This window comes from Anneissia japonica, unplaced genomic scaffold (assembly GCF_011630105.1).
Source record: "Anneissia japonica isolate Jap-2015-1 unplaced genomic scaffold, ASM1163010v1 scaffold1826_len1998817_cov189, whole genome shotgun sequence".
Lineage (NCBI taxonomy): Eukaryota > Metazoa > Echinodermata > Crinoidea > Comatulida > Comatulidae > Anneissia > Anneissia japonica.
In genome coordinates, this window is record NW_022742159.1 from 1,578,322 (window position 1) to 1,593,233 (window position 14,912).

The 14,912-nt window shown below is 34.7% G+C and overlaps 1 protein-coding gene across 1 annotated transcript; it reads right to left on the reverse strand.

The window, feature by feature from the left end:
- Nucleotides 1-4,480: 4,480 nt before the first annotated feature.
- Nucleotides 4,481-11,284, reverse strand: LOC117118967 (elongation of very long chain fatty acids protein 6-like). The gene is made up of 2 exons (XM_033263717.1): nt 11,165-11,284; nt 4,481-8,760 (listed from the first exon to the last, which is right to left on the reverse strand). The coding sequence occupies exon 2, from the start codon at nt 8,744-8,746 to the stop codon at nt 7,910-7,912; it is 837 nt and encodes a 278-aa protein (XP_033119608.1). The 5' UTR covers nt 8,747-8,760; nt 11,165-11,284; the 3' UTR covers nt 4,481-7,909.
- Nucleotides 11,285-14,912: the final 3,628 nt, after the last annotated feature.

A 14,912-nucleotide genomic window follows, 5' to 3' on the forward strand; every position in this document is an offset into this window, starting at 1 on the left:
GTGGGTGTCAACTCACAAAATGCCCTCCCCCTCCACCTTTCAATACAGATCTGTGCCCTTCACTGGGTATGACATTAAACTCTATCGAGTCGGCTCCTGATGTATGTCTTAGTGACTGCTTTTGTTTTTAGGATGTGATCTGGTTTTTCATGTACATTTTTTGTGATTATGACTATTCTGGATAAAGAATGTTTTGAGCAGAGGTGGATTCAAGGCCCCCCCCCCCTTCATTTTTTTAAGGAAAAAAAGAAAAATATATTCAAATTGAAGTGCGAGAGTGTAATTTCCGGCCATCTAGAGATTCCCTAATCATAAATTTTCTTACCTCAGCCCCAACCATGGTGGGGCTGAGGTGGGTCGTTCCTCGGTGTGTGAAGGTCCCTCCCTGGTTTACCTCTCTTTCGAATTCCTGGATCTGCCACTCTTGATTTATTATATAATTATTTTTGCGCTTATTTATAATGCATCTATTGCAATTTTCACTTTATCCTCTCAAACAGTCCTAAGAACGTTCAGAGTGCGCTACTTCACATGCACACAGGGGGATTCGCCCCTTGACCCTGCCGGGGTCATACGTAACTCGCATAACGGCTCCCCCACTTTCAAAATCCTGGCTACTTCCCTGTCTTGGAATTCCGTCTTTCCAAGATAAAGTATCTCGGAATTCCGCCTTTCGAAGATAAAGTATCTTGGAAAGACGTCTTTCCGAGGTAACGTAGGCCTATCTTAGAAAGACGTCTTTCCAAGATAATTTATCTTGGAATTCCGTCTTTCCAAGATACGTTATCTTGGAATTCCGTCTTTCCAAGATAAATTATCCTGGAAAGATGGAATTCCAAGATAAATTATCTTGGAAAGATGGAATTCCAAGATAAATTATCTTGGAAAGACGTCTTTCCAAGGTACATTATCTTGGAATTCCGTCTTTCCAAGATAAATTATCTTGGAATTCCGTCTTTCCAAGATAAATTATCTCAGAAATCTGTATTTCCGAGATAAATTATCTCGGAAAGATGTCTTAATAAGTATTTATTCCATGTTTCCAAGATAATTATCTTGGAAACTCGGAAACGCGGAAGGTCACTTTAAGATTCCGTAAATAACAGCACTGCGCGTAATACAAAAAAGACACTTAATAGGCTATCAAAAAGTCCAAGTATCAATGGAAGTTTAGAAATCTGAATCAGATATACTTTAACGAAATGTCTGGACATCGTCCGTTCCGAGACTAAATAAATCTGTAGAAGATACCGTAGTGAATTATCTCAAGATGGCTTTGACTTATACCGAATAGACCGACAACAAGATGCGTGGTGGTAGTGTGTTACTTCTCATCAACAGTAAACTGAAGTCAAGTCGTCTGGACAAGTTTGAAGATTGTCCAGTATTAATGCGAGTCAAAATACAACTGTCCAGAAAGAAATGTCTAATACAGAGAACCCCTAATAATAAGGTGACACCATCGAGACTAAAAAAGTGTCCCCTTAATACGGTTTCCCTTAACTGGGTTCCAGTCCCTAATCTTTGTCTTAATCAGTTGAAATGCTTAAGAATAAAATCGATTTTGGCAAAAATGGCGTTCGATATTACTTATTTGCATGGCGTTCCATAGTATACTTTTTCTGGGATTAATTCTCATCAAAAAAGTTTCTCAACATAAACTGACGCTGGTGGCGCTTTCCGAAATGCGCTAATACTACAAAAAATCTATAAATTAGAGACTTGTGGCAAGTCTACGGTTTCCCCTGAATATGGAATACTGACCTAAAATGCGAAATTGTCCCCTTAATATGAATTTCTGAATTTTCATACAATTGACATTCTTGATAATTTCATTGGTAGAATCAGAACTAATTTATAGCAAAAATTTGAAATGTAAATACAATTCATTTATAATATGAAATCAGCAGAAATGTAATTAATACAACAATAGTTGTAAATGTTTCCAATATATTTCATGATGCAATGTTAATGACCAATTCTTTTTTTTTTTTTTTTTTTTTTTTTTTAAATTTTTTTTTTTTTTTTTTCAAATTGAGCTTTCTATTGATGCATGTAGCATGAATAGTCCTTCATGGTATGAATTAGAATCCTGAAGGAAAATACACGCAAAATAAAGAGAAACCATGGTTAAGGGTCAACATTGACAATATTGGTTTATACAAAGTACTAAAGATTTCTAGTTTGACGTTTATTGCTTAAGAGGTGTCAAAATATAAGGTTGAAATCTTTTATTATTTTGAAACTGCTGTAGTTGTTGTGATACAATAAAAAAAAAATCAATAGGGGTTAAATATGTATTGATTTTACTTTTTCGCACACTTAGAAAGTGTTTCACGGAAAAGTGTCCCCTTAAGAGGGTGTCCCTTGAATAGGGGGGCCCCAAAGCCTTAAGAGGGTGTCCCTTGAATAGGGGGGCCCCAAAGGAGGGGTTCTACTAGTTAGCTTATTATTGCCGTCTACAGTACCTCCTCTTCCAAAGAGTTCAATTGATGCTTAATTATACTTAGTATAACTTGGTGCAATATGAATTTCAGGGTTATAACGATGACATTTTATTATTAGGTGAATTTAATCTTCCTGAGATAAATGTTCACTGTAATACACTGATGAGAGATGCGCCGGCTGCTTATATTGCAAGTATTTTATCGACAATTTTAACCAATTTACAATTTTCGAAATGTACGAATCACACGCTGGATCTCATTGAGCAATACGGCATGTAATGAAGTCCAACTGGAGATATATATTCGTCTGATCAGTGTAAAATAAATTTTAATTATTCTATTGAATTTAGAAAAAAAACTCAATATAAAAATGACCAACGATTAATTTATAACATCAGAAAGCTCAATAAATTTGGAGTATGCAACAATTAACGATTTACTTCCTATATTTAAACTAGAAAAGTTTCTCTCTGATTCGGCAACGAACTTTATAATGCATTTAGACTTATAGAAACATATTTTAGGGCAAAGAAGCGAAATTGTTAACGGGTTGAATATCGAAAATTTTCGTTTTACCAGATCTCTTAAAACGATTATGTAGATTTATTTATTGTTCTTATGTTAATGGTTAAATTATTCTCGAAAAAAATGATGTTGTTTCTTCTGAAATGTATTTTAATGGTTGTTCAGCATATTCATATAGCAAATTTACTCAATCTTTTTTCTACTCAGTTTACAATTCTTGCAACAAATTAATTTTATAATCCTTCTTATAACTTATACTTTTTATGGTTTTGTCCCCCGACTTAGATTTATCACTAAGTCTAGTTATAGTCTTCGTAGTATGACACATCCTTACTACTAAGTGTCAGTACAGGGGTCAATATTTTTCAATTTATTTATAAATGATCTTCCGTTGCAATTGAATTATTCAAATTCACTCATTCCTGATGACGTAAGCTTTTTAAAATAATCTCGTCTGTTCAGGATGCAGTTCAACTTCAGGAGGACTGGCTGGGCCGGAATCTGGGGGCTCACACTTACCATTCAAAAATGTAAATTTACGTCCTTTACTCTTAAGAAAAAACCAATTCTGTTCCGTTATAAATTAAATATGCAAGAACTTAGTTTCTGTTCATAAAGATTTAGGTGTTTTTACTGATTACGTTATAAGTTAAATTTCTGTTATGTTAAATATGTTGTGTCAAATGCTAGTCGAATGATGGGTATGTTTTGGAGAAATTGTAGATTTATGAATGATAGGCATGCTCTAGTTTGCTTGTATAAAACGTGTGTTATTAATCGCCAGCATGTGGATTTAACACTAATTTTTGTTTTTATATAGCAACATAGATGTAATTGTTTTGTTTATATACTGTAATATCCAATCGCGATAGCTTGTTTTAATAAATTAACATAAATTTTAAACAAATTATAACTTGCATAGATTTTTAACGGATTTTTTAATACATAATAGGCCTATTTCGGAATAGACCTATCCTTTGCTGTGAACATTTTTTAAACAACCTAATTATACAAAATAATGTTCATAAACGCTGTACCACTACCACACTATAAGTCCTATAACGACAGAAATCATTAATGTTTGTTTTTTAAGTTTCATTAGTTTACAACGATTGAAGTAGTACCATACTACTTTATTATTATTTAATTATTATTAAATCATTACCACTTGTAAAATCATTAGTTAATTATTATAGAACATTTACTTAATTTTATATTAACTAAATTAATATTATTAAAACATTATAACTTGCAAAATCACTATTGATTTGATTGAACAAAGATACAATGTTATTAATTTATTGACTTTCTTATCTACATTTTATTAACTTATTAATATTAAAACATTATAAATAGAAGATATGAACTGTCTTCCACACATTCGAAAAACAACTATATATCACCTCCCTGCAGCAATAATAAACGTTGAATCAATTCTATTAGTTGATTAACAAATCAAAGAGACTAACTCATGAGTTCAAACCGACTAATAATTAAAAGAAAACTCACATGTTTAAACCAAAGTGAATTTGTTTATTTGGTATTCTGGTTATCAAGACAATAGGAAAGGGAAGAAAAATCCATTTAAAAATCTAATATAAATCCTTTTACTCCTACAAAAAAATTTATTTTGTAAAAACTCAATGTATCAACTAATACTGTAATATTACACAGTAATTGGTGTAGTAAACATAATTACCATAACTATTGTGAAGACCTTTTTAGGAAATATATCATAATTTCAAGCCATTGTTCCACTGGCCATCATGTTTAAAGAATATAATTCCAAACAAAAGGGTTATCTTTATATGCTATCAATATTGGCAAAATTTGCTACTGCACATATAAATCAGACATTCAAGACATTTAATTAAGAATCAACAATAACAAAATATAAAAAAAGGCTTAGATTAACATTAATCCTGAATCATCAATCACTTGAACCATCTCAACCATTACAGAGCTCTACAGATTTCAATATACAGTACAGTATGCCTACTTACGGTATAAAGTATTAATCTTTTCTTTACAGTACATACCGATTATTGGTTGAAAGGTCCAAGTCAACTATCAACAGAACTGATTTACATATCAAATTATCTGGCAACAATTAACATTTTGAAAATTATTAAAAATAAAATACTTCTTTATGTTCCTGTTTAGTTAACCACATACATGTAACAATTAAGCTGCTCTTAGAAGTTACCTCACCAATATCTGAATGTATCTTTTTAAAGATTTTCATACTTTTTCTTAAATATAAACTTAACATACTGTATCTTCAATGTGAAGATTAAACAGTGTCTATGCATCCAACACATACAACATTTTCCACAAAAAATGAAATAATAAAATCCAGAAATTAATTTATACAAAAACATGATTGATATGCTATGCTTCAAAATGCAAATATAGATATTTTTGAATGTTATTAACAAGCTGAAGGTGACCTTACATATACATAATGAGAATGAACTCATTACATACTTAATAAATTATTATTTTCAATACAAACCTCATAATCATGGTAAATATTGAAATTTAAATTGCTTGTTTTTATACAGTTGTGCTAGATTTGTCATCTGTCTATAATATTAAATTTCTAACAAAAAATTTAAAATTCCTTAAATGAAAATAAACCATTATAAATGTAATTGTGACAATTAAATTTAATCACTAACACTTTATAAATGTAACCGACAATTAAATTCAATCACTAACACATGATATATGCTAAATATATTCAACTAATAAGTGCATTAATATAAGACAGATGCAGTTTTAGGTAAATATCAGCAGTTGAAATATGTAAATTCATTTTGCATGTACAAGGTACAGAGTGAATATTAATGTACTGTACACTAAACAGAAAATTTCCAATCAAGTGATTATTCTTATGGCAAATGCGCGTGTAAAATATGTAATTCGTAATCTATTATGGACATTGATCTTTTATATCGTAGATAAAATGGCTGGAAAGAATGCTGAATAGATTGCCAGTAAGATATTATAATTAGGTAGCAACATGATGTGTGGACACAACCTGAATTACTGCAATAATTTGGTGAGGTACTCTAAAAGAATCCAATGGCATAATACTTGGATTAAATACTAGCTGCACATTGAGTTAAACTCTGCACTTATTATGTTGGTGATAGTTTCATATTTTAAATAATGAGTTGTTCTAATAATACATTATATTTTTATCATTAAAGACACATTTTTTCACAATTTTGCTGCAGCTTTTAAAATTTGCTTGATTGATAGCTGCAACTAAATGAGAATGATTAGCACACATGTATGCAATCATGTCTCTGCCTTATAGTTTCTGGCCATATTTCAAAGATATTACCAATGACCCCTTTATAGTAGAATTCCTTTAAAAAACCTACCCACATAAAATACAGTAATAATAGTATTAAAAAATAAAGATATACAATCTGTGAAATGCTAAAAATAATTAAATTCAATATTTGAATTTAGCTTGTAAAAGGCTAAATTATTTACTTGCAAATGAAAACTAGAAAACAAAAGTTTCATTGTCAATTAATAGATATACAGTTCTTACATTCTTTTGCATACAGTAGACCCGTACATAAGCTGGTAATACATACATTACAGCACTTATATAGCACTATTTCATGAAGATCAGAGCACTTTTTTTATATTTCTATTATAGATTGTAGCAAGTGAATTATACTTCTATCATTAAAGACATACTTATTCACAATTTTGTAAAAGTTTTATGGATCAGTGAAAAATCAGTTGGTTTTATCTTCACTGAATGATGCTTTAAGACTTTTTGAATGTTTTATTTATTAGATTTTTTTTAGGTTTTTCCAGATTATATGATAGATGGTACATTTTTAATTTCAGCACAGAAATTGATCATAGGTGGATTATAAATAAACAGCTGATACAGCTTTTTCAACAATATAAGTTAAAAGTGACAAAATTTGTGATTCATCTTGCTAAGACCAACAATTGTATATATATAATGATACCATATCACAAATATCAGCTGCGTTTGGTAATGATCTAGATATACATAATTCGATAGAGTACTATGTTTGATACAACTGTTATCTTGTGATACCTTGATATTAATTATTCATTGTATTAGCATTGAGCATCCAGTTGTGATTCCCCAGGTCTCCCTAAATTCTTCAAAATTAAAAATATATGGAGAAAATTATATTCTTACCCACCCCAAAGATGGTGGGGGCTGAGGTGGCCTTAGACCCTTCATCTGCGATAGTCTCTCCCAACCCCTTCCCCCAATATTATGAATTCCTCGATTTGCCACTGGCAACTACCATTTGTGAATACTACTGAATGGCATTGGTAGGACAAAGTATGATCTGGATTAAATACTGTATGCATTCTGTTGTAGAACAAAAAGTATGAAGAGTAACAAGACCAATACTTGCTATGAAATCAATCATAGAGCCATTGTATGTACGTAATGTAATACTTGATGTTGATTAGGCTTCATTTCTAATATAACCTTCAATCAATTCAACAGTTCAAAATACCTGTCCAAATAGGCAAATTAGAGTGACATCTTGTGGTATTTCTGTTCACTACTAATTAATATTGGAATTATTCACTTACTGTTTTTCCTAATCTATGGAATTGCTTGTAAAATTGTCCATTACTGTAAATCAATATCACATACAGCACTAATTAACATTTTTTCATGTTATAATTTTTTTTAAATCAGTTTAACTTTATATTATAATGTAGAGTAATTATATTCAATTTTATACCTGGTAATTATTTTGTATAAGTTGCACTTTAAATTAAAATATACATGATTGCATTGTGTATACGAGTAAATACAATGTTAGTTTTCAAATTTTAACCAGAAAAATTAACTCTATGTTTACCTTTTTAAGGTTACACAATTTGGCCTTGTTTGTTACTAAGTAGAAGGCTTATTGCTTTTTCAAATGGTCTTTTTCGATGGATTGACTGTTTTTAGGTAAAACGTAGGATGAATAGAAAAAGTGACCAAAAAGAAGGAAGTAACTGAAGTACATGAGAAATGAAACTCGGAGATTCAAATCAGTAGTTGAGCAAACTTCTCCTTGTTTTCTGAACATGTAAGCATAACCATTAATTATACAGCCAATAATCATCTGCAAGAGTTGAAGTGATGTAATCATGATGTTGACCCAAGTTGGAACAGAGAGGATTTTTGAGGCTTTTAATGCGTAGTACGAGTACATCAGCGCATGCACTGTGTAGTTCATCAGAACAAAATATCGACCTGGTGCCACAAGATGAGCATAACTGTACCAAGCGTAAAGCAACACAGTGATGTGATGATACCAGTGAAGAAATATCAAACGTTGTTTTCGTAGAATGATAAAAATTGTATCTCCTAACTCTGGCAATTTGCTACAGATGAATACCCAGGACCAGAATCCTGTTACCCCTTGGTAAAATATTGGATCACACATGGATGCTTTGAAGCCGTATTGTTTCACAAAAAATATATAGTCTGTCCATAATCGTATTGCTCCCATCCAACTGAATATGGCTAAAGTCGTTGACCAGATGGTTAGAGGCATCCTGAGGTCATACCTGGGACGATTGGTCATAAAAAATTTACCTCCAAAGATTAGCACCACATATATGGCCGAATACAGGAAGGCTTTGTTCCAGTTTTCTGCAAACCAGTTGACTTTCGAACGATGATCAAAGTCTTTCTCAAACTCAAAAACATTGGAGAACTGCAGAGATGTTCGGTTGACTTGAGGCAAAGCCATCTTGTATCGGTCACCTTTAAACAAAATTGCAAACATTATCAATACAACAACAATGAATTTGAAGTGGCCCTTTCAATTTTAGTTATGGTTTAATGAGTTGTTTTTGTACAGGCTACAAAGTGGTGCAATTGCCCTCTTGCACTAATTACGATGCCCAGAATTCCTTTCATTATGGAGTTTACATAAATATCAGGGGCGTACCGATGGGTGCGGTCGACCCCCTTTTAAAGAAAGTGCCCTTTAAATATGCTCGCTTCACTCACAAATAATGCACCCCGCGAATTCTGAAAGCTTCGCTAAATTGCTCCGAGTTCAGCTTTCTCCCTGCGCTTTCGTTTCTACCCCCCCCCCCCTTAGATTTTTCACCGTACGCCCCTGAATATCTAGCTCAATACTGCATATAACCATGGAGCTCGAACTGCATATCCTAATATGATTATAGTGTTTATCATTGGATTTTCATTAAGAAACATTTGATATCATGCATATCCTAATATTATAAAAATAAAATATTTGACCAATTGTGTTTATCCAAGATATATATTTTGTGACGTACATCACAGATCACATAATTTGCACACACATGAATCATGGGAACAAGAATTAGCTTTCAGTTATTTTATTTCATAAATGGATTAAACATAAATACAGGAAGAAACACGATATATAATATATATAAAAACTGTCTGCCTGGTGAATCCTCATTTAAAAAAAATAAAAACACTTCCATAGAGGGTTTTGCTGATATTCAAGGTGCTCTTTAATAAATGATAACGTGAGGCTTTGTTTAAGCTAGTTTCATTACAGAGACCTCTGGGACCAAAAAAGTGTCCCCTTGATAGGGGTGTCCACTGAAGTGGCTCTAGTGTGAAACAGTGGCGGTGCTAGGATTCCCTAGACTGCAGGGCAGCGCCCCCAACAGACAGGGCAAGAGTTGTACTTTGGGCCGAAAGACTGAGACCTAAAGATGAGTTTTTTAGTCAGAATGTAGTACTGAACTATAGAACAGCTATCCATGCTCAGTGGAGTACTGCCTATGGTCCGCAGGGCCAGCGACACTTGGTTCAGATTCAGATTTCAGATTCAGATATCTTTATTCACTTCAACTGGCAGTAAAATACTGACTTGAGAAAGTTTAGGCCTAAATATAATAAAAATGCATAATTAAGTTGTGTTCTTAAAACACAATAGAGAAAATTGAAAGCTGAGACATTAAGACAGCGGAAAAGATAATTGCGCAAAAAAGGAAATTCAAAGCAAAACATTTTGGAAACTGACATTACAATTTGATCACTACAGTATTATTATAATTATTTTTAAAATTTAATACGGAATATAAAAATATATTATGCCATAATCATAACTTGCATTGCAACTCCCACTATAGAATAGACTATAGGTCCTTTATTAGACCTTTGCAACGCTTCTGTGAGGGGAGGGGTGTGTAAGGGAGGATGAGCTCCCTTCGGGAGGAAGTCAATAATTTTGTCGAGGAACATTGCACCTCAGCCCCAACCATAGTGAGGCTGAGGTGGGTGTGGAATACCTATTGGTTACCCCCTACCCCCTGTCAGAAAATGTTTGGAACCAGCCCTGCATGTGCCATTATTAGGGGTATCCTTAACAGGGGTGTCCCAAAGGGCAGGTTTCGCCTATACACTACAGTTAACCCCTATTCATGGAACAACTCTAGTACTTGGTCCTAAAATATTATTCTGAAAAGAGCTCTAATGTAGAGAGTAACAAGAGGGAAATACATGATCCTTTTCACATTGCACATAGCTTCAAAGTGTTGCTCAGACTCGGGCTCATACTCCAAATATTTAGCGCTCCACTTGATCCTCGAGTAGGCCTAATTCGCCTTCTAATCAAATATTTAATTGTCATCACTAATAATATATGCTCTAAAATATGCCAACAGTGAGAACACTGCCGAGCAAAAGAAATCACCGTATGCCAGAAAAAAAGCGGCCCAACACCACCTTCTCCCCTACTTAAATGATCATCGACATCCATGTGCTTTTGTGAGAGGGGGAGGAGGGGGAAGGGCGCTCAACCGCTAAGCCTAATGCAGACTGTTTCTTTATAGGCCTATATAAATAAGCGAATGTCTTTAAACATTTTCCAAAATTATAATATGCCTGCGGAGAGGATAATTTGACGCATTTTTTTTCTCGAGATCATTCGGCATATATTTTTGGGCTGGTTGTCAATGGAAGTTTCCCGTGTCACGCCAGTGTATTACCGGTGTTTCGACGAGCACGCTGTGTTCTACTGACACGCCCCTGGGCCTTAATTGTGTCTAAGTCTTGTATCCTCTATTTTCAATAAAATGGTAAGTCTACAATTTGTAAAGCGAATTCAGAAGAAAGCAACTGACTAATGATTAAACATAAAAGTTTCTCGATAGATACTTACTAAATTGGTGCAATGACACCCAGGAAACCTACCGACTCGCTTATACTGAAACCACAATATGCATTTCAACACTCTTGCTCTACTCATTTTTGAATGGGCTATTCAATGAATTGATCATCCACCCTCTTTAATTTTTAAGTGAATTTATCTCGTGATTAGCTATCTTATTTCAAATTAAGTATGCTTTTTTTGGGTCAAATCACGCTACATACGATAAAATTAGAATTCGAATGTGTAAAAATGTCATTAAAATACGTCATAGAACGCTAAAAACGCCGAGCGGCCGATCCCAGACCCAGCCGGGCCCTTCGGTTCCGGTTCCGTGGCCCCGTAAAGGGCCCTGCCAAGGACCATGCCCCGGGCCCTCCATCCGTTACGCACTGCCTGTCGGACTTGTTTGAAACCTAGTGTACCCTTCAATATACTATTTTAGCCATAGGCTGAGTCAGTGTGTGGCTGGAGGAGGGGCTACGCTAATTTCAAAACTCATAAGACTCTGGGGAAATTGTAGGGGGAAATGAAACCAGGCCTATATTAAAATTTAAGTCTGAGAGTGTCATTTCCGGCCATCTGTAATCATAAATTTTCTTTTCGGCGCCCTTGAAAACCTTTAATTGTCAAAATTTTCGGGGCTTACCCGGCCTGGACCACTTTACGATCCCCGACCACGCCCAGTTACGGTACGCTCTTCACTTGGATTAATTGTCTCCCACCCCAGTTGGGACATTGGATCCGACCTGTCGAGCAAATCTTACGGCCTTACACAAACACAGGCAAAACTTCAAAACATACGCTTATCCTAAAATTTGAGTAAATTTTGTTTCTTTTCAATTTGTATGAATGTAACTATAACTAACATCCAACCAGTGGCGTATCTAGCAGTATTAAAACTGTCTCTTATACACATCTAGATGTGTATAAGAGACAGACTTATACCAGATGAAAAATATAAATTTTAAAAAAAGCCAAACATTCATTTGAACGTCATATACTTCGAGTCAATAGGAGACAGCGTCACTGTGACAGAGCTGTAACCTTTGAGGAACAATGGTAGCTTATATATATTGTCTACAGTCATAATTGTTAAAACTCGGAGATAATTCCGTCGGTTATAGAATATCGATTTTCAGAGGGGGTGTAAGCAAAGCCTGGAAAATAAAACGCTATTACTATAGCTACGGTTAATGCATTTGATTGGGTTAAATCAATCACGTGGTACATCGTTCGATTCGCCGTTAGAACGTGCCCTGGAATGGATCCATACTGCCGTCGTAGATAATGAAGCATGTAATCCGAGTCGGGATTACAGTATTGTTATGGGATGCCAGTTGGCGCGGATCTAGACATTTGCAGTAGGGAGCAGTGACGGTGCTAGCGTCTGAAATCTGAAAGCGGTCCAGGGGCGGACCCCCGAAAATTATGACGATTTAGGGGTTTCAAAGGCTTATTTAATCGATTTTACATTATAGTCTACTAATAGGCTATGTAGAAAATACATATATAATAGTTTTTCTCCCTGACGAATTGTGATTCTTCTTCTTTTCTGCGTGGGGGTGGGGGGTTAAAGAAGAGCTTAAAGGACGTGTGAAATATCGAGGAGAAATTGGGAGGGAGTGTGTGTCCTCCCAACATTCGGCCAGATTGTCGAAACCCAATTTCCGAATACCAGATTGCCGTTTCCACTTTGCTGAAACCCAGTTTGCTAAATGCCTTTACGACTAAAAAAAATCATGAATCCTATTTTGCCGAAAGACATTAAAAGCAGTAAAACATTCAGGAAAAATTTGGTCCGGGGCCAAAATCGACGGTCCGCCGGACCGATTTTGGCTTTAAAATTACCTGCCAAATATAGAAATATATATATAAGGCAAAATCGGTCCGGCGTCTATTTAATAGTTATAACTTGTATTTTTATAACGCTGTTCATATTTTTTTGTAATCAAATGATAGATAAATATCTTATCTCTTATTATACAGCCTAATATGTTTTCATTCGTTATTGTATGTGTGAAATCATCTATAGGTGAAATCACTGGTGAAAATTAAGTAAAGCTTCGCGCCCAGTAAATCCTTTGGTGTAAAAGTACGAAAAGAAGTTAAACTATGTGGTCTTAAATCGTGTTGGTCTGCTGTAGTTCATTTTTTACCTTGTTTTCAGCGTGACCACTGCTTGGGTATTTACCCAAGATCATAGGTATTTTGACTTGGTCTTGGGTTCTTGGTTGGGTATTCCGTTTAAATCCTTGGGTATTTTATTTTTACTAAGAAAATTAAATATTTTTGTCATAGAGGAAGAATTAAAGAGTAAATATATTTCAGTCCATTCAAGTAAGCAAAACTCAACGAAGTGCACATAACATTGTTAATTGACTGTTAACTGCTATAAACATGGGTTCAGAATTGTTAATTTGTCATTTGCGTTGCCATTGATCTTACCTAATTAATGCATTACATAATAAAACTTGATCACTGATCTACACTGATAACACTGGCCGACTGAGGGCGTATTTTTCTATATTACCTCATGATTATTAATTTTAATAATTGGTTATAAATTGGTTTATAAATTGAACTAAAAGGGAAACTATACATGCGAAAAACACGTATTTTTCAAATTTTGATGCATTTTCAGGAAGCTTGGGTAATTTTGGGCAATATTTGCTGAATCTTGGGTAATTTCGACCCAGTCATTGGGTAGGCCTATATCAAAAACTGTGAGTGGTCACGCTCCTTGATTTGTTTTGGTTGTGTGTCATGCTCCGCGACTAAGTACATGTATTCAATTCTGAGAATGCTTACTCCTTTATTTCATGTATTAGAACATCTAGTGTATGACCCAATACCCCACACAATAATACGGAATATTTAAAACTAATAAATCAGTCTTGTGTTTCATTTTAGGCCCAAACGTAGGCCTAACCAAAGCCGCCGAAATGATTCACGCTGTGTGTATCGCTTAGCTAGGAAATGCATTACCTATCTGGTGGTTTGATAAACACTGTCACTGTCACTGCAAAAGACTTTGCAAGTGTGGGAGAAGCGTACTTTCCTCCACCCCACGGGAGAAACAATCATACCCTACACTAGCAGCAGACGAGTTACAAATGAAGTGGCCAGGCCGACGCGAACCAATTTTATCCAAGCGGGACCGGCGGTTTTAGCGGCTAAAATCAATCCGTAGGACCCAGTTTAGTAATCCGGCGGAAAGATTTTGGCGGCCAAAAAATGTCCGGCGGACAGATTTTGGCCGCCAAAATCGGTCCGCCGGATTACTAAACTGGGTCCTACGGATTGATTTTAGCCGCTAAAACCGCCGGTCCCGCTTGGATAAAAACGGACCAATTTTGGCGTGACAGGGCCTAAATGTTTTATGTAATTTTCATGTTTTCCCGATATTGCCTGAAAAACATGAATTGAAAGCTAATTTATGTATACAAAGTCAGAAATTTAAAAAGTAAAAAAAAATAAAATTATGAAAAGCGGAGTTTCCTTCTTTCGTTCTGCCGGGTAAAATCAATTACTTTACTTTCGGCGACGTTTGTAGACTAACCTACGCTAGCCAGGCCTACTACTAGACTAGCTAGGATGGTAGGCCTAGCCTTGAAGGGACGAAGGTCTCAATGAAAAACAACGTCGCTCCTTGATAGCTAACATTGTCTATTTAACATCACAATAATTCATTATTAGACCTATAGTTGTTTTTTGAATTGTACTCCACAAACCTCAGCCGATACCTCGCACAACTCAA

Coding starts and splice junctions, on each gene's coding strand:
- LOC117118967 (XM_033263717.1), bottom strand. CDS start 8,746: ATGGCTTTGCCTCAAGTCAACCGAACATCTCTGCAGTTCTCCAATGTT.